General features: G+C 43.7%; 1 protein-coding gene across 1 annotated transcript in view; it reads right to left on the bottom strand.

Annotated features, from left to right (window-relative positions):
* Positions 1-4,573: 4,573 nt before the first annotated feature.
* LOC139415323 (MAM domain-containing glycosylphosphatidylinositol anchor protein 2-like) overlaps positions 4,574-25,601 on the bottom strand; it is a 348,607-nt gene continuing 327,579 nt past the window's right edge. Inside the window, exons 15-18 of the mRNA XM_071163380.1 lie at positions 18,981-19,142; positions 7,510-7,640; positions 7,254-7,353; positions 4,574-5,921 (exon numbers count right to left, since the gene is read on the bottom strand). Of these exons, the coding sequence (XP_071019481.1) occupies positions 5,833-5,921; positions 7,254-7,353; positions 7,510-7,640; positions 18,981-19,142 (482 nt within the window). The 3' untranslated portion in view covers positions 4,574-5,832. The remainder of the gene's footprint in view (positions 5,922-7,253; positions 7,354-7,509; positions 7,641-18,980; positions 19,143-25,601) is intronic.

Here is a 25,601-nt window from a genome sequence, read left to right as displayed (position 1 = left end):
GGAGGAGAGAGGACGCAAGGGGACTAATGACAACACAAATTGTGCTTGTTCAGGAATGTACACATGCAGCAGACACGAAGGTGTACAAACAGGCGTGCCCATCTCTCATTCCCCGAACAAGACGAATTCAACAACCCGAACATAAAATATATTTTTTATTCATTTTAGCATTAGTTGCAGGTATGGCACAAAAAAAAAATGGTGATAGATCCAAAGAAATACAGTGAAAAAGAAGCCTAATTATATATATAAATAAAGCACAGAACAGAGAAGAATGACAGGTTGTTATTATTACAAGGAGTTGGCACAGTACAAGATAGGAAACAGAAACGTTACACAGCTCTTAGAAACATCACTTACAATACAGAATTTGATCTCTTCAGCACTCTTCTGTAGCAATTCAATGGTTTCCTCTCCTTCGTCTCCTTTGGTCATTCTTCACTGAAAGGAAAACATAGCGACATGTTCAAAATTCCAATTCCCAAATATCTGTCATGTTGCTTCCATTTAGCCTAGGGTGTTTTTAGAGCAGTTTAAGGAGAGAAGTCAAGAGGAGGAAGCAACCTCAGATACACCCCAAGGTCATCAACCGATTGTGACAGGAAGCGATGCGGGTAAGGGTTGCCACTTCCTGTGAAATGTCATATTATTGGGATGTAATAATATGAACACCCGGTGAAGAATGGCACAACGTGACAAAGCCCTTCTGTTATGATGGACAATAAACCGCCTACAAGGATCCCAAGAACAACAAGTTGTCAAAGCTCAACATAACACAATTCCTGACTCGGGAAGTGAAGTGAAACGTAGGGTCACTTTAGTACTTTCCTTATTCCAGCCTACCCCACAAAATGAAAATAACGCACATGGATATTAAACCAACATATACTTGGGACTTGTTATTGAATTTAAAACATGTAATTAGTTGTTTGAGTACAATACAGCGTGTGGTTAGATTGCCAAGTACAGTGACTGTGTCCAGGTCACAAGAAATCAATAAACAAGTTGTTTCCTCAATGAAAGCCATGAAGGTTCCGGAGGTCAACAACATGGGGCGTGGCAAAACGCTACGGATCCTTTTCTGGAGACGAACAACTGTAACATATCTGTGAACGTGTATTTTTTTTATAAAGGGTGTAGGTAGGCCTCCAAAACAAAGATTTATTATGGCACCCTCATTTTTCATATACATTCAATATGATCTGGGCACAAAAAAAAAAGGAAATAATTCCCTCTTCCCATGAACCCAACCAGACTCGACAGCATTGACAGTACATGTAAATGTTATAATGTCCTGGTGAAACGTACACAATATGAGACGAGGTTGTTACAATGCTCTACAATGGCTGCCTATCATTCTGCTCTGTTTAGTAATGTATGATATTGTTTCTTCACATGTCTCTGTTTCTAATCACACCTATTGTACACTGCATATGCCCGTACCTGTACACAACCCGCTAGGACCAAACCAGGCTTATATTTCCAGGACTATGTCTTCTCATCACAATACATTTTCTGCGCCATAAAAAGTCGCAATACCAACCAAATGCCAACTCTATAGCAACCAAATTCGTTGTCCTTTGTTGTCTCGTTCGACAACGTCTGGGACTGGTCATTTGTCCACATCATTTCTTTGCATTCGTGTTCTTTGGATGGGTGACACTGTATGAATGTTGACGTAATCATTGATTGTGTAATATGTTTCTGAGGGGGTCTACAAGCCTGACTTCGTCTGAGCAGGGTCACACACAGTATGTGTGCCATATATACTGCATTTTATATGTCGAGAGCTTATATGTTGTGCTTCCAGTTATCCAACATAAAACATTGATCATAAACCTTTATAATAGAGCTTCTTTACATGTACAAGTTATACAACTACCAAATAGGTTTAGCTTATGTTTCCACCGTCGGTTTTTGATCCTTCAGCAATGCAAGGGAGACAACAAGAAGATAAAAGGAAGTCAAAAGTCAGAGTTTTCCCAACAGAAAAAATATAAGAAACAAGACCAACAAGTCCTTAAATGTTTTTTTTTTTTTTATAACCAACAATGTACGGATTTCTTTCTCAAATTCTTTTAGTCTTTTTTTTGTAATTATTTTTTTTTACAATATGTTGTTTTTAAAAACCAGCTAGTTAAGGTAATGGAGGGTCTTAGGTAGCTCTTCCACAGTCAATCTTCACAGTTTGTGTAAAAGCAGAGAAACATTCTCGCTAGAGTAATAAAATATCAATATTATTATTGTCGTCATTATTCATCTTTTTCTCACACATTGTCGGATGTAAATGATGGAGGTGTGTGGAGGGAGAGCGTACTTTACTCCGTCTAACGTAGAGCCTGCAGTCGCCACGTCCTACTCCCCTCCCTGTACAACACAATGGTTTATTTAACAACACTTCTGTTCTTTTCTTTAAAAAAGGTCTGTTCGGCTGGGATGGAGTCGCTTTCGGGAAAGAGCGAAGCAATCGATCGATAGCGAGTGTCTTTTTCCTTTTACAGTATGTGATCTCTGACTGTCTTTCTGAGAAGCTCCACAGTCTCCTCCTCCCTTTGTAAGTCCATTGTTTTTACCCAGTCTCTGCATTTTCACTAACTCCTTTTTTTTTTTTTAAACAGCCACAACTGCCTGGTTTGTGACCACTTGCAATAGTCCTGTGACCTATGCCCCCCCCCCCCCCCCCCGGTCTGCCTGACTTTCCTCCACCATCCTTTCCCTAAAACACACACTCACACATGCAGGCACACACACGACTTGAACTGAATCCCTCTGAGCAAGTGTGCCTCCCACCAGCACTTGTGGGTCAAAAGAAACATGTCGAAAATAGCCCATCATGAGTGACAGCAGAGGAAACATCATCACCATCATTGGTGTGATTGATGTTACCATTCCGGTTCACAATTCGGTCTGTTCTGTTTGTAATCGGAAGGCACTTTGTTTCATGGCAGAAAGTGGCTTCTGTTCCTCAGCTGCAGGGGTCGGCCTGTTGGCTGGTGGAGACCAGAGAACCTCTCTTCTCATCTGTCTTCCACCCTTTCCCTCTGGTCTCCATCCTCTACTCCTCCTCTCCCCTCCTTCCCCTCTGGTCTCCATACTCCTCCTCTCCACTCCTTCCCCTCTGGTCTCCATACTCCTCCTCTCCACTCCTTCCCCTCTGGTCTCCATATTTCTCCTCTTCACCCCTTCCCCTCTGGTCTCCATCCTCTACTCCTCCTCTCCACTCCTTTCCCTCTGGTCTCCATACTTTTCCTCTCCACTCCTTCCCCTCTGGACTCCATATTCCTCCTCTCCACTCCTTCCCCTCTGGTCTCCATCCTCTACTCCTCCTCTCCACTCCTTCCCCTCTGGTCTCCATCCTCTACTCCTCCTCTTCATTCCTTCCCCTCTGGTCTCCATCCTCTACTCCTCCTCTCCACTCCTTCCTCTCTGGTCTCCATATTCCTCCACTCCATCCCTTCTGGTCTCCATCCTCTACTCCTCCTCTCCACCTCTTCCCCTCTGGTCTCCATCCTCTACTCCTCCTCTCCACTCCTTCCTCTCTGGTCTCCATATTCCTCCTCTCCACTCCATCCCTTCTGGTCTCCATCCTCTACTCCTCCTCTCCACTCCTTCCTCTCTGGTCTCCATATTCCTCCTCTCCACGCCATCCCTTCTGGTCTCCATCATCTACTCCTCCTCTCCACCTCTTCCCCTCTGGTCTCAATCCTCTACTCCTCCTCTCCACTCCTTCCTCTCTGGTCTCCATATTCCTCCTCTCCACTCCTTCCCTTCTGGTCTCCATCCTCTACTCCTCCTCTCCACCCCTTCCCCTCTGGTCTCCATCCTCTACTCCTCCTCTCCACTCCTTCCCCTCTGGTCTCCATATTCCTCCTCTCCACCCCTTCCGCTCTGGTCTCCATACTCCTCTTCAACACTCCTTCGACTCTGGTCTCAATCCTCTACTCCTCCTCAACACTCCTTCGACTCTGGTCTCAATCCTCTACTCCTCCTCAACACTCCTTCGACTCTGGTCTCAATCCTCTACTCCTCCTCAACACTCCTTCGACTCTGGTCTCAATCCTCTACTCCTCCTCAACACTCCTTCGACTCTGGTCTCAATCCTCTACTCCTCCTCAACACTCCTTCGACTCTGGTCTCAATCCTCTACTCCTCCTCAACACTCCTTCGACTCTGGTCTCAATCCTCTACTCCTCCTCAACACTCCTTCGACTCTGGTCTCAATCCTCTACTCCTCCTCAACACTCCTTCCCTTCTGGTCTCAATCCTCTACTCCTCTTCAACACTCCTTCCCCTCTGGTCTCAATCCTCTACTCCTCCTCAACACTCCTTCCCCTCTGGTATCAATCCTCTACTCCTCCTCAACACTCCTTCCCTTCTGGTCTCAATCCTCTACTCCTCCTCAACACTCCTTCGACTCTGGTCTCCATATTCCTCCTCTTCACCCCTTCCCCTCTGGTCTCCATCCTCTACTCCTCCTCTCCACTCCTTTCCTTCTGGTCTCCATACTCCTCCTCTTCACTCCTTCCTTCCCCTCTGGTCTCCATACTCTACTCCTCCTCTCCACTCCTTCCCCTCTGGTCTCCATACTCCTCCTCTTCACTCCTTCCCTTCTGGTCTCCATATCCCTCCTCAACACTCCTCCCCCTCTGGTCTCCATCCTCTACTCCTCCTCTCCACTCCTTCCCCTCTGGTCTCCATATTCCTCCTCTTCACTCCTTCCCCTCTGGTCTCAATCCTCTACTCCTCCTCTTCACTCCTTCCTTCCCCTCTGGTCTCCATACTCTACTCCTCCTCTCCACTCCTTCCCCTCTGGTCTCCATATTCCTCCTCTCCACTCCTTCCCCTCTGGTCTCCATATCCCTCCTCAACACTCCTCCCCCTCTGGTCTCCATCCTCTACTCCTCCTCTCCACTCCTTCCCCTCTGGTCTCCATACTCCTCCTCTCCACTCCTTCCCCTCTGGTCTCTATACTCTACTTTTCTCATCCACTATGCCACTGCCTTCCACATTGCCTTGGACGTCAGTCAGTCTGACCTACCCTTCTTCAACTCTCTCAACTACCCATCTCCTCCTCTCTGCCCCACATACCTTGTGCATGCCTTCCTAGTCTCAGATACCTTGGACTAGTGAGCACAGTGTTGTGAAATACTTAGGCAGCTACCGGGCAAGAGGGGAGAGGGAACTGGGATGGATAACTAAACATTGTCGAGTTTCTGTTTTCTACAGTACAGCACCAAGCCGAGAGAGAGACATGTCAAGGTGTGGAGGTCAGGTGAGGGTGACTGGGCAGAGAGAAAAGTGTCCATGATGCGCAGCAGGTGCAACTCAATGAGGATAAGATAAAACACAGAAAAGCTTTGATTCCATGTGTTTTGTTAAGCCCAGAAAAAATAATTTTGTTCTTCAAAAAGTCACCAATTTCTCAATTCCTCCACACCTTTCTATTTAACTTTCCTAATTGACTGGCAAAATTGTCCTTGTGCTTTACAAATAGTTATCCCAATGCGATAGTGAACACTCCCACTAAAGTCCAGGCGTCACAACACCTGGCTTTGCTTTGCGCTCGTAAAAGTGCTCACAATCCTGCGATTGGGGAGCAATTTTCTGGAAAAGTTGTCTCTTAAAAAAAAAAATGTGAATCTTCTTTTATTACTATTTATGTGGTATTTTTTGGGCCCTCGTGGTGGTCTGTGTTTGGAACACCTCGCTGCCGCCTTGCTTGAATCTTTGGTGATTGGATGCTGAGGGTACAAGAACACAGACGCCAGGGTCGAGGTCGGTGCCGAGGCCAGGTCGGACCCGTTCGACTCCGCCAGACGACGCAGGGCAGGGTCACCTTCGACCCCACAGGAAGGTCATCGCCAAGGTGACACTCAGCGGCCATATATGAGCGGACGTTGGCGGGGCTGAGGATCTGAGATCTAAAGGGGGCAGAGACAGAATTAGAAGACATTTAACAACAGTTGATGTCATCCTGATCCTGAAATCCCAATTTTTGAATTTCCTCCCCAAAATATCTCGTGAAACAATATCCAGGCGAAGTCAAAACAATACATTTGATTAAAACGCATGCCTTTTCCACGGCGGCAGTGAGGATCATGTAAGATTCACGGTGAGCGATGGTAAATCCATTGGGTATGGAGAGAGTTAGAGATGGTCCCCGACCTGGGTGACTAACTCTTTACCTACTAATGAAGTGATTAAACTGATCTGAAGGATAATGGCACCAGATTCACTGCAGACACACTGTCTGAAACGACTTACATTGGATCTGTTGGCCTCGGAAGTGTAATGACTGGAGAGTGTTTCGTTTACTTTAGTTTATTCAGATATTCTTCCTGGAGATATGCTTGACATTGTACATTTGTTCTGTTTTACATGGTAGATGTAGATGAAAGAGTGACCAGTCTATGCTCAAAATCATATTCATAGCTGCATTGTTATGAATGTATTCGTTTGATGAAAAAGCAATATCACATTAGAGAGGTCGGGAACAACTGTACCTACGTGTTTCCCTTTATTAAATTCATATAAAAACAATCAAGCACCCTTCAATCTGTAATCTAAAATAAAATTCAAACTAACAAGTTTATCGCCCGTTTTCCAATTTTCTGTGTAAATGAAACCAGATGGGGGGAAAAAGAAGGAAACGGAAAATGAAAAGGACAAAACGACAAAGAAAAAAGAACGGTGTATGTGTGTGTAACAGCTCCATTTAGAACCAATCTTTAACCAGAGATCCTCTCCCTCCTGCTGTGAGGAACATAGTCCTCCCCTTCCTAACTTGCCAATATGGCCGCCTCGTCAATTGCAGGCCCGTTTTTCTATTTTCCCTTACTCTCGGTTTGTTCCCCTCATTCCGCAATTACGGTGCTCCACTCCCTGCGGTCTGTCTCTCGTTCTGTCACTCCGTTCCGTCTGGACTGCTATCATTCATGTGATTACGGCCCCGTTGCTATGGCAACACTCACAGTTTTTTAAAATATTTTTATTACTAGAGAGAGGCTGGCTGCCAGGTAGATGTGATCCTCCTCATAGGCAGACAGAGAGCACAGATTACAATCAGATTCATCTATCTACCCCCAAATCCTAACTGACTTCAGAACTGACCTCTAGAAGCAACCATAGTCACATTTCTAAAAGGAGCTTACCCTCTCCCAAATCCTTATCTTATCCATCAGGGTGTTAAACATTCAACTATCCATAGATCAGCAATTAGGGATAAACTCCTCCAGCTGTGTTTTTGTGCTTACTAATGGGGGGTAGATCTCGACACTCTCCCTCCTCAAGGGTGACGTCATCGATTGCGATGTCCCCCTCGATGCCCGGACCTCGGATACCCTCCAGCACCACCTGAGGTGGGGGAAAAAAGAGAGGGAGGGAGAGAGAGAGAGAGAGAGAGAGATATTGCGGTTATAGGCATAGACTTTAAGTTCGGATTCGTCTCATTACTGACTCCTGAATCGTCCAATGCCACAATCATTCAATCACATGGCCAATCTTACTCACCTGGAAAGACGCGGTTGGGTGGATGCTGACTTTGGCCTGTTTCCAGCGGTCGCCTTGGTTACCGCTCAGCGACCATGCGGGCCCCTCGGCCGCTGTCTGACCCTTCTGTCTCAGGAAAGCGTTTAGGGTCCCTACAGATTAGAAAGAGGCCACATGGTCACACATGGTCAAAAGCGATCAGAGACGGTCAAACGCGGTTAGGGTCAGATCCGGTCAAACATTGGCAATAAGCATCATCCATAATGTAATATTGCAGCGAGCTTTTCAGGGTCCCTAAAGGAAAAAGACAACACGATCAGATATGGCCAGACACAGTCAGAAAGGTTCAAAAGGTAAAATGCTGCCAATAATCAGCTCAAGGGCTTTTACCGATTCTATATCACAGTAATCAGAATATTGTTTTTTCAACAGATGCTTAGGCCTACCCTTAACTTAAAGTAACATCGACCGACCGATATTCAATATGATTATTGTCATTCAGCAGACACTTTTATCTCAAGTGAATCGAACCCACAACCTTTTTGCTAGTCCCATCTTCTACACCACAATTAAACCCACAGCACGGCCCACAGGGGTGACTTTCCTCTGCTGGTGATCTTAACCTTGTTTAATGCTAGTCCAGACTAGTAGAGTAACCGAGTCTTTGCGTTCGACCTGTGTACACGAGGCTTTTAACACTATGACACCTCAATCCGATCGACAGCGTCATTGCATACCATTTTGTGTAGCTTTGCAGCTATACTGAACGCATGTATCTACTATCTTTATTATTATCCCCCCCCCCACACCTTTATTTAACCAGGTAGGCTAGTTGAGAACAAGTTCTCATTTGCAACTGCGACCTGGCCAAGATAAAGCATAGCAGTTCGACATTAACAACAACACAGAGTTACACATGGAATAAACAAAACATACAGTCAATAATAGAGTAGAAAAAAAAGAAAACAAAAACTATATACAGTGAGTGCAAATGAGGTAAGATAAGGGAGTTAAGGCAATAAATAGGCCATGGTGGCGAAGTAATTACAATATAGCAATTAAACACTGGAATGGTAGATGTGCAGAAGATGAATGTGCAAGTAGAGATACTGGAGTGCAAAGGAGCAAGATAAATAAATAAATACAGTATGGGGATGAGGTAGTTGGATGGGCTGTTTACAGATTGCCTATGTGCAGGTGCAGTGATCTGTGAGCTGCTCTGACAGCTGGTGTTTAAAGCTAGTGAGGGAGATATGAGTCTCCAGCTTCAGTGATTTTTGCAGTTCGTTCCAGTCATTGGCAGCAGAGAACTGAAAGGAAAGGCGGCCAAAGGATAAATTGGCTTTGGGGGTGACCAGTGAGATATACCTGCTGGAGCGCGTGCTACGAGTGGGTGCTGCTATGGTAACCAGGGAGCTGAGATAAGGCGAGCTTTACCTAGCAGAGACTTGTAGATGACCTGGAGCCAGTGGGTTTGGCGACGAGAGTGAATCGAGGGCCAGCGGATGGCACTGTGATAGACTGCATCCAATTTGTTGAGTAGAGTGTTGAAGGTTATTTTGTAAATAAATCGCCAAAGTCGAGGATCGGTAGGATGGTCAGTTTTACGAGGGTATGTTTGGCAGCATGAGTGAAGGATGCTTGGTTGCGAAATAGGAAGCCGATTCTAGATTTAATTTTGGATTGGAGATGCTTAATGTGAGTCTGTAAGGAGAGTTTACAGTCTAACCATACACCTAGGTATTTGTAGTTATCCACATATTCTAAGTCAGAGCCGTTCAGAGTAGTGATGCTGGACGGGCGGGCAGGTGTGATCGGTTGAAGAGCATGCATTTAGTTATACTTGCATTTAAGATCAGTTGGAGGCCACGGAAGGAGAGTTGTATGGCATTGAAGCTCGTCTTGGAGGTTAGTTAACACAGTGTCCAAAGAAGGGCCAGAAGTATACAGAATGGTGTCGTCTGCGTAGAGGTGGATCAGAGAATCACCAGAGGCAAGAGTGACATCATTGAAATATTCAGAGAAGAGAGTCGGCCCGAGAATTGAACCCTGTGGCACCCCCATAGAGACTGCCAGAGGTCCGGACAACAGGCCCTCCGATTTGACACACTGAACTCGATCAGAGAAGTAATTGGTAAACCAGGCGAGGCAATCATTTGAGAAACCAAGGCTGTTGAGTCTGGTCTCCATTTAGGACCTTGAGCATGGCTGAGATGCATCATCAGTATCCCTTGTATCTACCATACATGTTGATGCAAACGTTGGATACATCCAATGTATATATCCACACAGAATGCACTGTAACTGCCTCTGCAATGCTATGCTGCGAGGCAAATGCAGCGTTCCATTGGAAATTAATGTACATCTGGTGTACCAAAACACAACGACGCTGTTGATCTGATAGATGCATGAAGGAATAATCTGCACCTGTAATGTTCAGTTGAGTTCTATTTAGTTATAAAAAACTGTTGCTGCTCATTTGAACCTGTTTTCAACATGTACAAATGATTGAAAAGTACTGACTTGAAGTTCCTTTTCAATTTTTTTTTTACAATAATTCTCTTTACTCATAACAAGGAGGCAATACATTTGACTGCTTCCTAAACTCCCAACTCCTCTTTATTGAGCGTTTGACCGAGCACACCAAGTGCCTTCAGAAATGATTCACACCCGTTGACTTTTACATTTTTTGTTGTTGTGTTACAGCCTGAATTTAAATTTGATTTGATTGACATTTCTGGTCACTGGCCTACGCACAATACCCCATAATATCAAAGTGGAATTATGTTTTTAGAGATTGTTACAAAAAGCGGAAATGTCTTGAGTAAATAAGTATTCAACCCCTTTGTTATGGCAAGCCTAAATTCAGTAAACATTTGCTTAACAAGTCACATAATAAGTTGCATGGACTTTGTGTGCAATAATAAGTGTTTAACATGATATTTGAATTACACTCTGTATCCCACAGATACAATTATCTGTAAGGTCTCTCAGTCGAGCAGTACATTTCAAACACAGATTTAATGCCTTGCAAAGAAGGGCACCTATTCAAAAAGCAGACCTTGAATATCCCTTTGAGCATGGTGAAGTAAATAATTACAGTTTCGATGGTGTATCCATACACCCAGTCACTAATAAGATACAGGCGTTCTTCCTAACTCAGTTGCTGGAGAGAACGGAAACCATTCAGGGATTTCACCATGAGGTGAATGGTGACTTAAAAAATGTACAGAGTTTAATGGTTGTGATAGAAAACTGAGGATAGATCAACGACACTGTAGGTTACTCCACAATACTAACCCAATTGACACAGTGAAAAGCCTGTACAGGATGCAAATATTCCAAAACATGCATCCTGTTTGCGGTAGGCCTACTTGTAGTAGGCCAAAGAGACGTGCTTTCTCCACACAAGGTTTCTCTTTAAACACAGCAGGACTGCTACTCGGAGGCCTTGTTTAAGTCAAAGAAAGTGAGCGAGAGAGCAGGGGAGAGAGAGAGAGAGATAAAGAGACAGAAAGAGTGAGAAAGAGAGGTGCCTCATCAACGTACAGGCCACTATGTATACTTCTGAGAGAGAGAGAGAGAGAGAGAGAGAGAGAGAGAGAGAGAGAGAGAGAGAGAGAGAGAGAGAGAGAGAGAGAGAGAGAGAGAGAGAGAGAGAGAGAGAGAGAGCTATACATCCTGTCCTTTTGTCTATTAGCTTCCTCATCAGCTTACTGTATGGCAAGGGTTCCCAAACTGTTTTGGCCCGTGACCCTATTTTGATATTTAAAAGGAGAGAGGGTGTGTTGAGGCGTTTTACATGGCAGAGGAGAGAAAGGGGAGGGTATGTCGAAGTGTTTACATGAGAGAGGGCAGGGATTTGGCTGAGCTGGTGTCAGCCTGGCTGACAGTGTCTTTGAACTTCCTGCACTGTAATGTACTGTAGGTAGTGTAGTGATGTCTCCTGTACTGTAGGTGCGTGTGTGTTACGGATGCAGCTCTCCAGCCAACTCCTGCATTCCCTACAAGCCTATTCTGTACTCTCTGTCCGTGTATTTGGAGCTGTTGCAGACTAATACGTTGAAGAAACGTTGAAGTAACGCCTGTGTCTTCTTTCTTTCCAATAGTCGCGAGTACAGCCTATATAATACAGATGAGCAAATGCGCCGCAATATTCCTTACTGACGTCGCAGAACTGAATGTAGTGTATAAGGCGGTATTAATGCGGTATTCTGAAGAAAAGGAGGAAAAGGATCTTTCAATTAATTCTCCATCTGTCCACTCCTAAGAATTCTATTTGGGAGAATCCCTTTTCTATGGACTCACAGCAGTGAACCCCAAAGGGATAAACAGTTTAATACAGGGTAGGATTAAATCCTCTATAACTACTGGACACTTCCCATTACATCCACCCAGAGAGCGCTCAGCTCTATAGAAAGCTACACAGAGCACATATAGAATTAGCAGTCCTAGCTAATAAAATATGCCATTCAGCAGACAATTTTTGATCTGTTTCAAGTATGGGTGGTAGCAGGAATCGATCCCACTATCCTGTCATTGCAAGAACCACACTGAACTGAGCTACAGAGGAGTGAGTACCAATGAATGAAACAGGCCTGATCCCCTGGCCACGTTGCAAAGCTCCACATAAAAGAGACTCTTTGGTGTGTGCGTGTGTGTGTACAGTATGTGTGTGTGTGTGTGTGTGTACTCTGGGACTTAATCGTGTAAACAAACGTGACAACAGCTGCAAAGGCAAACTTTGAAGTGTGCTTCAGTAATTAGTTTTGACCTTCTCCCAGGTAGCTAGCCAACGGACAGTTTGCAAAATTTGGAGAGCCTCGCTCTCCCTTTTTCTCTTTCACACGTTCTCTCTCTAATCTCTGAGCCTCTCTTTCTGCCACCACACTCTCTAAACTGAGGGTGAGCGAACTAACTCGGAGTAAATCTGAACCGCTAAACCGCTGATCTACAGAGCAGAGGCACAACTCGAGTCACTGGGAACAACACACAGAACAACAGTCAAGGTAACACAAATACCCACTTTTCGAGAGTGAATGTCTGTTCCTATGGATCTGTTGTGATAAAGCCTTACATGTAGGCTAAATATCAATGCAACAAGGGTGTGAACGGCTCCACTTGGCCAATGGAGCGTGTTAGTGCGAGTAACATACAAGGAACGTTGGTTGGAAACTCCTAATATTTAATCAGTGGCAGTAAGTACAACATTTAGCTCAACATTTCCTGGGTTGTGGATTCCAAATGTTCCAAACAAACATTCCACATTCCTTACCAGCAGAGAGAATAGAATTCCTCTCAGAGAGAGAGAGAGAGAGAGCGAGAGCGAGAGAGAGAGAGAGCGAGAGAGAGAGATATACTAGCAACAAGGCGGAGGGAGGAAATGTCTGAGTGTGTCTCCAGCCCTTGACATTCGGCCCATTCATCATAACAGGCCTTGGCCTGGGCTATGGGCCTGAGCTACAACACAGACGGGTGAGGGGTGGATGGAGGAGATGGAGCGTGGGGCTTGGCTGGCGATCAATCTGAGCAAATTGGAAATGTCTCGGCCTACTCAACCTCGGCCGAGCGTTGGAGGATCTCTCATCTCCACACTGACCCCCCTTGCCCACCTCCTTTCCTCTCTCTCTCCCCCTTCCTACCACACTCCAGATGTTTGGAGCCAACACCACATGGCCATCCCCACATGTCCATTCCACTAGGGTAGGGTAAGCATACCGCTCTCCACAGGGAAGGTGTGTGTGTGTGTGTGTGTGTGTGTGTGTGTGTGTGTGTGTGTGTGTGTTTGTACAGTGAATTTGGAAAGTTTTCAGAGCCCTTGACTTTTTTCCACGTTGTTATGGTACAGCCTTATTCTAAAATCAATTTTTTTTCTCCCCTCATCAATCTACACACAATACAACATAATGACAAAAGCAAAAACAATTCACTGTACATGAAATCATGTAGTAACCAAAAGTGTTAAGTAGTAACCAAAAGTGTTAAACAAATCAAAATATATGTTATATTTGAGATTCTTCAAAGTAGCCACCCTTGTCACACCCTGATCTGTTTCACCTGTCCTTGTGATTGTCTCCGCCCCCTCCAGGTGTCGCTGATTTCCCCCAGTGTATTTATCCCTGTGTTTCCTGTCTCTCTGTGCCAGTTCGTCTTGTATGTTTCCAAGTCAACCAGCGTTTTCCCCGTTCTCTTGCTTTTTGCATTCCCCTTTTTCTAGTCCTCCTGGTTTTGACCCTTGCCTGTTTCTGGACTTTGTACACACCTGCCTGACCAATCTGCCTGCCTGTCTGCCACTCTGTACCTCCTGGACTCTGATCTATTTCTGTCCACAACCATTCTCTTGCCTACCCCTTTGGATTAATTAACATTGTAAGACTCCAACCATCTGCCCTCTGTGTCTGCATCTGTGTCTTGTCTTGTGCCTTGATAGTACGAACTGGCCATGACAGACCCAGCAGACTTTGACCAGCTCTGCCACACTGTCTCCCTGCAGGGAGCCACCATTAGGAGACATGAGGAGTTGGTACAGGGCCTTTTGGAAGGGCTCAGGTCCTTGACGGAATGCCACGACCATGGGTTAAAGGCTATTATGGAGCAAATCAGGGAGTTAGCTCAGAGGCTGCCTGCCACCTCTGAAAAATCCCAATCACCCAGTAATTTTCCCCTATCTGTGGTGAGTTTGTATAGACTATCCTGGCTCCCCGAGAACCCCGCTTACCTCCTCCGGAGCAATATTCAGGGAATCTTGGTACCTGGCAGGGTTCTTTCTCAGTGCTCGCTTATTTTTGAGCTACAGCCATCTTCATTTCCTTCAGACAGATCAAAGATAGCGTATATTATTATGCTAATGTTGGGAAGGGCGCTCTCCTGGGCTATGGCAGTTTGGGAGCAATAATCTGCCAATTGTGGTCATCTGGAGGAATTCATGGCAGAAGTGAGAAAGGTATTTGAATCTCCGGTTTCCGGGAGAAAGGTGGCCAGTAAACTGCTTGACTTACGTCAAAACTCCCGTAGTGTGGTAGACTATGCGGTTGATTTTCGCACGTTGGCCGCCGAGAGTGCCTGGAATCTTTTTTTGCATCGATTATCTGAGGAGGTAAAGGATGAGCTATCTGCTTGGTAATTGGAGGTGGCTCTTGACTCCCTTATCGCCAAAACCATTAAAACTGATGGCCTAAGGGAATGCAAGAGTGAGAGGAGGTCTGGTCTCGGGCACACTATAGCTCGTTCACCTTCAAGGGAATCCGGAGGTTTCCGAAGGCAGCTCTTCCGAGAGGATTCGAAGCCACCCGAGCCCTCTCGTGAATCTACGATGGGTGAGTTGGATACTCCTGAGCCTATTCAGTTGGGAAGAGCTAGGTTATCAGTTGGGGAACGCTCACGCAGGATGAACAGTAACTGTTGTCTGTACTGTGGAGGGGCAGGACATTTTATAGCTGCCCTATTAGGAAACCCTTGTCTCTAGTGGGTAACATCACTATGGTGAGCCAGACTGGGAGTTCCCTAATTCCCATCACCCACACACCTTTTTTTGTGCTTGTGCTGTGGGGAGACCAATCTAAGTCTCTCCGAGTGCTCATTGACTCTGGGGCTGATGAAAGTTTTATGGATGTCACTATTGCTTTGGAGCTTGGTATTCCCACTCAGCCTCTCTCTGTTCCCATGGATGCTAGGGCACTGGATGGCCGCTCTATAGGGGAAGTCATCCATAATACCGTGCCCGTTCAATTACAGGTTTCTGGTGACCACAGTGAGACCATACAGTTCCTCCTCATTGAATCTCCCCATGTTCTGGTTATTTTGGGATTTTCCTGGCTACAAAAGAACAATCCTGTGATTGACTGGACCACAGGATCCATCCTGGGTTGGAGTCCTTTTTGCCATTCCCACTGCCTTCAAGCAGCACAGCCTTCCCCAAGTTGTCCTCCTCAGAATGTTAGCAAGACTGTGGATGTCTCTGCTATTCCCACCGTCCTTATTATTGTGCCATTGACCTTCTCCTAGGCACTACACCACCTCGGGTCGGTTGTATTCTCTGTCCGGACCAGAGACCAATGCTATGGAGGAGTACATAGAGGAGTCTCTGGCCACTGGGGCCATCCGTCTGCATCTCCTGCCGGCGCAGGGTTTTTCTTTGTGAAGAAGAAGGACAAGACCGTGCATTGACTACCGAGGACTTAACATTACTGTCAAGAATCGTTACCCCCTACCTCTCCTCTTCTCTGCATTTTAACCTCTCCAGGGGTCCACCATATTTTCCAAGCCTTGTGCCTTGACAGCTTTGCACACTCTTGGCATTCTCTCAACCAGCTTCTGTGAATTTGTGGGATTTCTTTCCTTCCTGCGTTTGAGCCAATCAGTTGTGTTGTGACAAGGTAGGGGTGGTGTACAGAAGATGATCTTTTACCAAATAGTGCTAAGTCCATATTATGGCAAGAACAGCTCAGATAAGCAAAGAGAAATGACAGTACATCATTACTTACAGACATTAAAGTCGGTCAATGTGGAAAATTTCAAGAACTTTTAAAGTGTCTTCAAGTGCAGTCCCAGAAACCATCAAGCGCTATGAGGAAAGGAAGGAAGACCCAGAGTTACCTCTGGTGCAGAGGATAAGTTCAATCGAGTTACCAACCTCAGAAATTGCAGCTCAAATAAATGCTTCACAGAGTTCAAGTAACAGACACATATCAACATCAACAGTTCAGAGGAGACTGCGTGAATCAGGCCTTCATGGTAGAATTGCTGCAAAGAAACCAGTACTAAAGGACACCAATAAGAGGAAGAGACTTGCTTGGCCCAAGAAACACAAGCCATGGACATTAGACCGGTGGAAATCTGTTCTTAGGTCTGATGAGTCCAAATTGTAGATGTTTTTGTTCCAACCGCCGTAGGCGAACAGATGACTTCTGCATGTGTGGTTCCCATCGTGAAGCATGGAGGAGGAGGTGTGATGGTGTGGGGTACTTTACCGGTGACACTGTCTGTGAGTTATTTAGAATTCAAGGCACACTTAATTAGCATGGCTACTACAGCATTCTGCAGCGATACACCACCCCATCTGGTTTGCACTTAGTGGGACTATCATTTGTTTTTCAACAGGACAATGACCCAACACACCTCCAGACTGTCTAAGGGTTAATTTAACCAAGACGGAGAGTGATGGAGTGCTCTATCAGATGACCTGGCCTCCACAATCATCCGACCTCAACCCAATTGAGATGGTTTGGGATGAGATGGACCACAGAGTGAAGGAAAACCAGCCAACAAGTGCTCAGCATATGGGAACTCCTTGGAAAAGCATTCCAGGTGAAGCTGGTTGAGTGTGCAAAGCTGTCATCAAGGCAAAGGGTGGCTACTGTGCTTTGAAGAATCTCAAATATAACATATATGTTTGGTTACTACATGATTCCATATGTGTAATTTCCTAGTTTTGATGTCTTCACTATTATTGTACAATGTAGAAAATAGTACAAATAAGGAAAACCCTTGAATCAGTAGGTGTCCAAACTTTTGACTGGTACTTTATGTAAATGTGATATCCGTTTTTTGTATTTTTATACATTTGTAAAAAATTCTAAACCTGTTTTTGCTTTGTCATTATGGGGTATTGCATGTATATTGATGAGGGGGAAAAAACTATTTAATCGATTTTAGAATAAGGCTGTAACAACATAACAAAATGTGGAAAAAGTCAAGGGGTCTGAATATTTTCTTAATGCACTGTGTGTGTGTGTACGCGCATATGTCTGTAGCTAAATCAACCACATTGCTCATCTTGATGCTATCTCTAGCTCAGCCCTTTGTCAGATTGATGGTACAGTAGCTAGCTTGGTCCCTCAGTTTCAGTTCCCTCCCTTAAGTGATTGGTGCAGGGCAATGTTGTTTCACCAGCAGTTGTCTTTCACAGCGATAGCATTCTCTTTAGAGCTCTTCACAGCAAACATATTTATTTCTGTAGTCTATCTTGGCGACACTCAGAGACAATGAGAAGGTAATGCAAGAGGTGAGGTACCCTACGCTATTATCAGTAGAGGGGAGACCAGGGACATCTTTAGTCATATTCCCTTCCTCCCTCCCCTGCTGTTCCTAAGCTGCTGTAGTACTGTATACTATTCTCTGGTGGACTGATAGTCTTCACCGTGGAGTTATACACACACACACTGGAGTGTACAAGCTGGGGAGAGGATACTTGCTGGTACTAGCTGGCTTCACTGCCAGATATCCAATCTTACTCTCGACTCACACATAGGCACGCACACACACACACACACACACACACACACACACACACACACACACACTCCTCACACTTGGGACAAGTGTGAGGAGAGTCTGGGAGCAGAGCATTAGTAGCAGAGTGCCTATTCACTGGGAGAGAGGAAATGGTTGTAGACAGGGATGCTTTCAGATAAACGCTTGCTCTCTGAAACCACATCACAGTTTATAAGAAAACAATAATAAAGCAAAATACTGTGGTCAGGGCTCTTAATTAAAACATTTAATTGGTAGCACTGGTGCTCCTAATTGTTTTTAAAAGTCAGGAGCATCACATACAATTTAGGAGCACCAGAAAAATTGATTTTTAAAAAATTTATTGAGATATAGCCTACATTGGACCTACAGTATATGAATCCTACTTACTTTTGAAGCACATATCATGAAGAAGATATCCCTTTTCCTTTCTTTCTGTGCCACCAAATGTTTGGGGCTGCATGATATGGGCAAAAAATCTAGTTGTGATTTTTCAAACCAACATCACAATTTGACTAACAGTATTAGCTCAATACAATTGGGTGAACTGTTGAATCTAATACATAGAATGCTTATTCTAATTCTAAGGTTGGTGTTGTTTGGCATGACAACAAATGAAAAAGCCAGGTAGGAGTTATGACAGGTTAGGAACTAAACTTTTGGTCACTGTTTTGAATAGATGTTACATTTAGACAAAGACTTTAGAATAGGCTATCTGATTCAGAACGTGTTTTCCCAAATAACATGCTGACCACGTCACGTGTAGCAACCTGTATACGAGCTAACGTTTGCTTTGCCCTAGATAGTGCATTTCGAAATAGACCCATCAAGCAAAATAAAGGATCTCATAATTGATCTAATACGGATGATTACAACATGTTGCTATGAGACTACAAACAAAGTCTCAATAGAAGTCACTAAATGTTTTTTTATTTTTAACTAGGCAAGTCAGTTAAGAACAAATTCTTATTTACTATGATGGCCTACTGGGGAACAGTGAGTTAACTGCCTTGTTCAGGGGTAGAACGACAGATTTTTACCTTGTCAGCTCGGGGATTTGATCCAGCAACCTTTCGGTTGCTAACCACTCGGCTACCTGCCGCCCCGCTAGAGGGAAGCTCTTATGATTAATGTATTGAGGAGAGAATACAGAGAATTAATATAATCGGTAACAGGAACATGTCCTTAGTTTGTTTCTGTATGTTTTGTGTTGGAGGGAAAAAGACAGATGTCCTTCTTACCAATGTGTTTGCCGTACATGTGGAAGAAGAAACTGAAGCAGTATGCCGGGGGGTTGGCGATGCCATATGGGTTCTTGGGCACCACGTTGAAGAAGGGACTGACCAGCCTCGCCACCTCACCCTCCTTCCGAGGCCGGGACGTCTCGATGTACATGTAGAAACCTGTAGTGCCAAATGCCAAAGATTACTCCCGGGTGTTATATATATTGGTGTTCTGTATAGGGGGCGGTTAATGTAAAACAGGCATGCTCTCCTAGGAGATAGTAGCAAATTGACAGAACGTGTAGTCAACTTTGTTCTACACTTATGTAACACTGCATGTGGGTAGGTCCCATTCACCAAGCTAATGTACAGTAAGCATGCCTGTTTGTTGGTGAACTAAAGCCACACATTATATATCTCTGTCTATGTTCAGTCAAGTCAATCATTTTCAACACCCTTTCCCTAATAACTCCACACCCGACAGCAGGTGTCCTCAATGAAGCTCACTCAGTGGACCCTCACCACATAAAAGACAACCTTGTATCCAGCCAACACAGTCGTTCCCTACAAGCGTATTTTGGCATCTCTGTCAGTGTATTTGGAGTCTGTAGCATAGTATTATCTTGGCCCAGTGGGACAGAAAACAGGGTGTGTATATGTCGATCTAAAGGCTTCCACTGGCTTCGGTTCGACTGGCGCCTAGCCGAATGAGTGTGCTCGCATACTATTTGTCCATCTTGAGACGTCATAGCCATTTTTGTCATTCAACGATATAATCAGAATAGTTTTTGCAGAGGAGATCTTAGTTGCGCAATTTCACATCTAACTAAGATGTTTAGTGGAGTATTTCTCAAGTGGAAAAAATGAGTCTTCTATCGTTGAATGGCAACAAACACTTCATTGAAGAATCCGTCTTGCATCGAGAAAAAATGTTCTGTGCACGAACACCCTAAAAAAACCTTGCCAAAGATGAAAAGGACCATAATATATGCACAAATGGTTTCGGTCTGTTTAGGATATCCCTGAAAAACAGAAATGGGTTTGTCAGACATTCCTATGGGGGAAATAAATGGGGAAATGTTTTTTGGGGGATAAACCACTGAAAATTAGATCTGAGGTTAACACAGGCTTAGGAAATCTTATACATTTTGATCTATGAGATAATATCCGTCAGTTAACATTACCTGTATGTATTATAAAGCCTTTATGTGCTTGTTTTTATTACATAAATGCTTTACAAATGATTCAAAAGGGACATTGGCTGATGGAGACTATCTCATAGAACAAAACATATAAGATATCCTAAGCCTGTGTTTACCACAGACCTTATATTCGTCGTTTATCCAAAAACACTCCACAAGACCTATTCATTTCCCCAAAGACTTTGACCAACGAGCCATGGCAGAGTTAGTGCCTACAAAAAGACGTCATTACTATTGCTCTCTATTGTGGACTAAAAAGAGTGCCCGAGAATGTAGGAATGAAGGAAGTGGCGAACAGGTGGGGAGAGGTGTGTTTGTTATAGCCTATCTGGGAGAGAAAGGGAGCATCTCAATTGCATACTCCTCTTTCCTCACCTCCTTCTCAAAACCAATTGGATGAGAAAGCCAGAGGTCCCTCCCCTCTGACCTTCTCTTCCAATGGGTTTCGAGATGGAGAGAAGACGCGAGGAGTATAATTGAGATGCCATGTCTGAATACTATAAAGTTTTCACAAGTATGGGTATGTGACATTTTGAAAATCGAGTATACTAAAAATGACCAGATGTCATACTCATTTCGGTTTTGACAAAAGCTGATTAATTAGATATGGGGATGCAACGAATAGCGGGTAACAATGCAATTTCACATGACACATTCTCTGTATGCAAAAATAGAACGTCTTACAGTATTAGGTGGTGGGCCGAATCAATCCCCTTCAAGGGAGGTGCTGATTTTTTGTATATGACAGTAAAACATTCTTATGATGACTATAAAAATGTTGGCACATTCAATTCTTCACATTATGGCACATTATCATAAAAAGTAAATTTCAACACTCTGTCTGCTCTTATTAAAACTCGAGCTGATTTCTGTATTTGTGTGATGAGCTCCCAAAGACTGAAATAAGATAAATATCTGTTTTTGAGTGCACTTGAAATTTGCAGCATGCAATACAAATTGTATTGATCACATGAAGAGGTAACTCTGTTGACCACTCAGCCAATTTATTGAATGATAGCCAATGTTACGGGTTGACTATGCTAGCCAGTTACTGTAAATTTAAATTTGCCCGCTGAATTACATTTTTGAATCATGTTTTGGAATGATTATATGACTAATTTCAAGTAACTAGTTGCAGGCTTAAAGAAACATGAAATCAAATACTTTGCATAGAATAGGCATATTAGCCAACACAGCATATCCTACACATATAGCATACCTAGAAATGTAATCTTCTCTAAAAACAGCTGGGCAAAATGTATACAATGTGCTCTGCAATAAGATGGCTTGAGTTTGTTTTGTAAACCAGATGAGTTCTCAAATGTCAGTAGCTGCCCAATACCATGGTGGGCCTGCATAACGTTGGATGCATTGGAATATAAAGGTATGGAGAATGATAAAGAGTCTGCAGGATTATAGAACAAGCAGTTGGGAAATTAATGTTTTACGTTTCAAATACTACATTTTCAGGGAATATATCTAAGAGGTTTAAAAGACAAGCCAAACTTTCCTACTAACCTTCGAAAATTTGACGGTGCCAAATTCTTGACAATCCATTATACTACTACGAGCTATGGCTGAGTGTGAAGCATGTTTTCCATAATATACGTTTCACGCATACTGTACATTTGAACAAAGAACACCATCACATTTAGTGTTTCACCATTTATTGAGTATGGAGACAAATATCAAAAGGTGTCTCAGGCAGTGTCTAAATATAGTGTAACCTACTAATCTATGTATATAGAGAAAGAGGTGCCGTGGGGGGCACAATCACACAACGCTGCAGTCCGGAAATGAGCTCTTTACCATCTATGCCAAAAAGCCTGAGCCTCTAATGGAGGCAGTAGAACTGTCATCAACACATGCTTCTGTATTCCCCTCCTCTAGGAGCATTTGTGTGCCCAGGCCCCATAGGTGTATCGGAAGGATCCCACCCTGGTCACCATTGTGGCCAATGGGTGTAGAGAGAAAGAAGTGCTTCAGCAGAATGCATAGCCCAGAGATGAGAACTCTACCATCTATGACAAAAGCCTGGGCTCCTGATGGGGACACTAGAATTCTCATCGCCGCATGTTACACTAGTTAAAACATAATCTGTTTCTCACCTCCTCAGACTGATTCTATATTGAATTTGGTCTTTGAGATGCTCTACCAAGCATGTGTATCTGTAGTTAGTGCTCTTCAACTCTAAAATGCACTAGACTGTGTAGACCGTATAAGACAAAAACCCACAAAGAAAAGACCACAGGCAAATGCATATGTGGTCTCAATGTCTCATAGTGATGTTAGGGCTAGTTCAAATTGCAGTATGATGGTTCTCCTCATAGGTGAGGGAATTAGTTGAGCACATGCTTGGTGAATATCACTTGGTTGATCTCATGGAGCAGGACACTGGAGAGGAGAGCTGAATAGATTATGGGAGACAAAATTGAGAGTGGATTGTAGTTTATGAGCTAGAATTGAACATCTCGACAGACTAAAAATGTACAGCCACTAGGATAAAGGACAGAGGCAGGCTGTTCTGCATCCTACTCCAACTTAGCTACAGATTGTACACCAAATAATGTGATATAACCATAGATTTCTGGTATCCATTACTGGATGTTACAGGTTTGATTATTCAAAATGGCGCCATAGATTCTTCAACTAACCTGGCATTGGCGATACTCTCTTCGTTCTCGATTCTGGAAAACAGTATATCTTATACATGTTCATGTCCAGTTGCAGTTGGTTCTACAAACACCAGAGAAAACTCAGAAAGATAATAAAATATAGTAAATCCTGTATAAGATCACTTTTTTTCCAGAATCGAAACGAAGAGAGCATTGCCAATACCAGGTTTGTTAAATAATCTATGGTGGCGTTTTGTATAGGCAAACCTGTAACGTCCAGTAATGGATACCAGCAATCTTTGGTTATATCACATTATATGGTGTACAATCTGTAGCTAACTAGGCCTATTGACAGGTGTCATTTCTTATTTGTCAGTATGAATGAAATGAGTGAGTCCTGCCTTGATGACTGCATTAGCTTCACAATACTTGTCCTATAGCAACAGGTCTACTTGTTGAAGCTAGCTAGCTGAATTGATAAAGTTGTTGCATTCTAAGATAGGAGTTATTTTACAGCTTGCATCAACGGGATCATATTTCTATAACTAAATAGATTACAAATATAAAAAAATAAAAATAAAAACTTTATCCATAGCAGTTTGTCGGAGGGAGATTTCTCTCAAGCTGTCACTAGTTGTGTTTAGTACCTTAGATACAGAAAATTGGCAGACGTGATCAGCAGAGATGCTAACTGGATAGTACACACGTTTTGATTGGTTTGCTGTTTAGTACTTGGCAGCGTTTGCCTGTCCAGCTAGTGTAACGAACATGAAAAAATGCAAGGAATAAATAAATATATGTAACGGATGTGAAACAGCTAGCTTAGTTAGCGGTGGTGCGCGCTAAATAGCGTTTCAATCGGTGACGTCACTTGCTCTGAGACCTTGAAGTAGTAGTTCCCCTTGCTCTGCAAGGGCCGCGGCTTTTGTGGAGCGATGGGTAACGATGCTTCGTGGGTGACTGTTGTTGATGTGTGCAGAGGGTCCCTGGTTCGCGCCCGGGTATGGGCGAGGGGACGGTCTAAAGTTATACTGTTACATATACACAATATGCAAAAACCAGCTCCTCCCTCACCAGAGACAGATCATCTCAAAAACTAAAGCAGATACATTGCTTCCGCCCACCAACGACACTGTATATGTGAATTTTTATAAAATCTAGTATGCTTTAAATGCCAGGATGTTATTCTCATTTTGGCTTTTTATCTAATAGAATTTGCTGCACATTTTTCAGGAATTTCATAGCCACAATGCATTGGAAGAGTTGTGCTGCGAGTTTTCATAGCTAGATCTCTTCAAGTAAACAACAAGATAACTTGGAAGATGGCGAATAGTTCAAGTTGTTCGGGGGAGCAAGATGGCGGTCAGTGCAGATAATTTGTTTTGGTTGCTGAAGGAATTATTGGATTTCGTTACACAATTATGACCATTGGGTTATTTCTACAGTCCTAAAACCCCGTATGAATATGGTTTAGTTTATTTACCAAAGTAATTGATTACTTTCTGCAAGTTATTCACCTCTAAAACTAAGTTGGCGACAACACTAGATAGCCTGATAAGCTAGCTAGCTCAAAAAATAGCTTGTCGAACGTACATGGAAACTGCCACGACCAGAACCAAAAGGAAAGAAATGGAGAGATCGTCAGATGGACAATTAACCACAAAAGATAGAAGTACCCAAAATCATACTCTTCAGAATGTAACTGTGTGTGGGGGGTGGGGGGGGGGGAAATACTGCAATGGGTGATGAAAATGTGGTGAGCACGGACAAAAATGTTCACAACTTGCACCCCTCCAGCCCCCAGCTCAGGCCTTTACCTTACGACCCCGGCACTCCAGTCAAGCCCCAGGGGAAAAAGATGAGAGGCCAAGAAGGTATGTCACTTCTTGAGATGCAAAACAGTATTGTAATGCTTTTGACAGCGAAGATAGATGAAAGGGTAAATGGCTTGGAGGTCATGGTTAGGGAGAATACGATGAAAATTGAGGCCATTAAAAAATCTGTTGACTTATCTTTGGAGAAGTGAAAACCCTCAAAAGTGACATGAATAAGTTATCTGCCAGGAAAATGAAAATAAGGTGGCTGAACTCGAGCAAAAGGTGAACGAGGCAGAGAGATACCAGCGCAGGTGGAACCTGAGGCTCCATGGAATTCCAGAGCAGGCTGGTGAGGACATCAAATGCAGAGTTGTTGACATCTGTGGAGCTGTCATTCCTGAATCAAAAGCCAAACTTCAGGAAAATGTAGACATCGTCCATCGTTTGGGAAGACTTAGGGATCAAGACAGGAGACAGAGGACAACCATGATCCGGTTCACCAACAGATCTACACGGGATCTTCTTTGGAGGCGAGTGAAGAATTGTGAATTCCTCATCAAGCTAAAATTGAGGTTCACAGAGGATCTGACCTCAGCAGACAAAGTGACAAGAGAGAAACTGTAGCCGATGGTGGCTGCAGCTCGAAAGGCAGGGTAAACTGCATTTTTTATCGGTGCAAGAGTGATCATCGATGGGAAAGAAATGCGGCCAAATCAGAACATTTGAGTGAGAGCCAGAGTCTAACTCGGACAGAACTGTCAGGCCAAAAAACTGATTACCAGGTGAAAAGCAGCCTTTTATTATAAAAATGTACACAAACACTTGAATGAGAAAAGGCTGACCTGAGAACTGGTAAACTAAACACTAACTTTAGGTGAATAACTGCTTATTGTAAAGTTTACACAATGTCTCCCCCTTGTGGGGGTGAGTACTTTGGTGACATTATGACCAATATTTGTTGTTTTTTTTCTGTTGGAGAGGTTAACTTCTTATGGCTGCAGGGGC

This window comes from Oncorhynchus clarkii, chromosome 8 (assembly GCF_045791955.1).
Source record: "Oncorhynchus clarkii lewisi isolate Uvic-CL-2024 chromosome 8, UVic_Ocla_1.0, whole genome shotgun sequence".
In the NCBI taxonomy this organism is placed as follows: Eukaryota; Metazoa; Chordata; class Actinopteri; order Salmoniformes; family Salmonidae; genus Oncorhynchus; species Oncorhynchus clarkii.
Note: the sequence above shows the minus strand (reverse complement) of the source record. Positions and strands in the feature narration are given on the sequence as shown.